The following is a 2,599-nucleotide window of genomic DNA, read 5'->3' on the forward strand; positions in this document are numbered from 1 at the left end:
TTCATCATCATCATCATCGTTGTCGTCGTCATCATCATCAGCAGCATCGTCATCGTCGTCGTCAACATCATTATCATTATCGTCATCATCATCTATGTACATGAGATAAATTGTCTAAACTGTCATCATCATCATCATTCCACTAACCCAAGAGGTCGTTGGGGCACACTTTACAACCAATTTGGACTGATCCAGTGGCCGAAAGGTAGAGCGTCCTCCTCGGATGCGGGAGGTCTCGGGTTCGAACCCCGAACAAGTCGTACCAAAGACTTTTAAAACAATGTTAGTAATCGTCGCCTCTCTCGGCGCTCAGAATTAAGTGGTCAGTGTCAGATCGCCATGGTGTGAGGATAATGTGATATCATTCTACGTGTCTGCGACATGATGACACTATGCTAAACATCAATAAATTAAAAAAATGTCACGCTGCAGACATCGTAGCGATATGAGCGAAAAATTGTTAAACCTACGTTAGAAAACTAAATCACACCCAACCTCACATATACACCCACCCACAAGCATTTCTCTTCATCTTTCCCTGTTCTCTATTGCCCTGGGAATCTCCACATTCTATGTCTGTCCAATACTTGTTATTGTCCTACCACCTCTTCCTCTGTCTGCCCCTTCTTCTGCACCCGTGCACTGTGCCTTGCAAGATTGTTTTTGTCAGTCCAGATGATCTCGATTAATGACCGTACCACCTCAATTTATACTTTTAACAGTAGTCAAAAGGCCTTCATAGGATCCGATGGCTCGTTGGATGCTGTTGCGGTCTTCTTCGTTGGTTAAGATGGTCAATTTATGAGATACCCAAGATCTCGCGGTAGATACCCAAGATCTCACGGTAGATACCCAAGATCTCGCGGTAGATACCCAAGATCTCACGGTAGAATCTCATTTCAAAGGTTTGAATCCTTCTTTGTAGATTTAATCTGAGCGTCCATGTTTCATAAGCATACATAAAGATGGATATGACAATAGAGAGCAGCAGCCTTATTCTGGAACCAAAAGCAATGTTGGTATCTTTCCATATTGGTTTTAACTTTGTTATTGCTGCTTTTGTCTGAGGAATCCTGTAAAGTAGTTCTAGTTTGGAGATATCGTCTAAGATAATTTATCCCAAGTACTTGAAGCTTGTGACTCTTTCCACCTTCTGTCCACTGGTCTTTCTATCTGCACTGGTGCAGTTGTTGTTGTTTGTCATCAGTTTGACTTTTTCGGCACTAATCTCCATACCGTATGCTGTGGAGGTTGTGTCAAGGCGCACAACCAAGCCAGTCTGTTCTTTTTCATACCCTGCGAAACAACCAATGTCATCTACGAAGCGAAGGATGGTAATTGTTTTTCCTCCAATGTTGACAGTGCCCTTGTTGTCATGCAAGGCATCCTTGATGATACATTCCTGGAAAATGTTGAAGAGTGTAGGTGACAGTATATATCTATGTGCACCATTTATGACAATAATGCTCATAAAACATATCATGAGAAATATCCATCCTGAAACTCGTATCAGCATTTTCATAATTTTATACAATAACATGTTTACAAACTTTTTAAACAAACCAAAATAATATTTGCATAATGGAGACTCATTTTGGTCCTTAGTTTGACATTCTTACCCGTATATTTCACATCTTGGATTGAAGAGGTATTATAACAATACCGAATATTCCTTGTTGGCTAGACTACATGTGCTATAAGATGATAGAGCACCTTAAGGGTGCTAATTGCAAATAAATCATACATTCTTGTTATATTTACCAGATGTAGCATATTCAATGTATAGAAGCCAATAATAGCTTGACAGTGTGTGCTGAAACACAAAACTCATAATAATGTAACGGTAAATAAATGAAAACATTAATTTTATATATTCGATAACCACACATGTAGTCTGGATCATTCCTATAACTGAAACCATTTTTACATTATAATACTGTGTAATCAAATGCAGCAGAAATAGCCAAAAGATAAAAGATGTATAAACAATTGTATCATAATTCTGAACCAAGGAAAACACTAAACTAAAAATCAAGAAATGCATACAATATTTATAAATATAAATACACAAATGAATCTAAAACAGACATTTTGGATTACATCATTGAGATTTATCAATATTTTAGCAAATCAACACTATTCTAGGCAATTCCTGACTGTTGGTACATCAGCATCTTCAAGATTGGAATTCTTTCATAACACCACTGGAATTCTTTTGAAATATTCTACACTTTTGGACTTGTGATATAACTGTTTGGACGAATTGCGATCCAATTCAAAACACTGTAAGTTCTTTATACATTTTCACTTTGACCACTCCGGTGGCCTAAGTGGTTAGAGCGTTCACTTTTCATGCGAGAGGTCTAGGGTTCGAACTCCAGCTGAGTCATACCATAGATACGATTGGTATCAGAAGATGCCTCGCTTGGTGCTCAGCATTAAGGTTATTGTTAGCACTCGTTGGACTGATGTCAGGATAATATGACAGGGTGGGACATCATATTACATATCTCAGATACAATACCCCAGTTATATGCATCATTATAAACTGCCACATTGCAAACGTTGATGCGATATGACTGAAAAACTATTAAGGTTA

At 38.2% G+C, this 2,599-nt stretch overlaps 1 protein-coding gene across 1 annotated transcript; it reads right to left on the minus strand.

Moving 5' to 3' along the window:
• Nucleotides 1–1,114: 1,114 nt before the first annotated feature.
• On the minus strand, nt 1,115–1,516 carry LOC149789795 (uncharacterized). Its single transcript, XM_089973125.1, has one exon. The coding sequence runs from the start codon at nt 1,514–1,516 to the stop codon at nt 1,115–1,117; it is 402 nt and encodes a 133-aa protein (XP_089829251.1).
• Nucleotides 1,517–2,599: the final 1,083 nt, after the last annotated feature.

This window comes from Sinohyriopsis cumingii, chromosome 10, assembly GCF_028554795.1.
Source record: "Sinohyriopsis cumingii isolate HCF-2022 chromosome 10, ASM2855479v2, whole genome shotgun sequence".
In the NCBI taxonomy this organism is placed as follows: domain Eukaryota; kingdom Metazoa; phylum Mollusca; class Bivalvia; order Unionida; family Unionidae; genus Sinohyriopsis; species Sinohyriopsis cumingii.

Excerpts from the sequence above, each read along its gene's own strand:
- LOC149789795 (XM_089973125.1), bottom strand. The coding sequence starts at position 1,516 with ATGCTGATACGAGTTTCAGGATGGATATTTCTCATGATATGTTTTATG.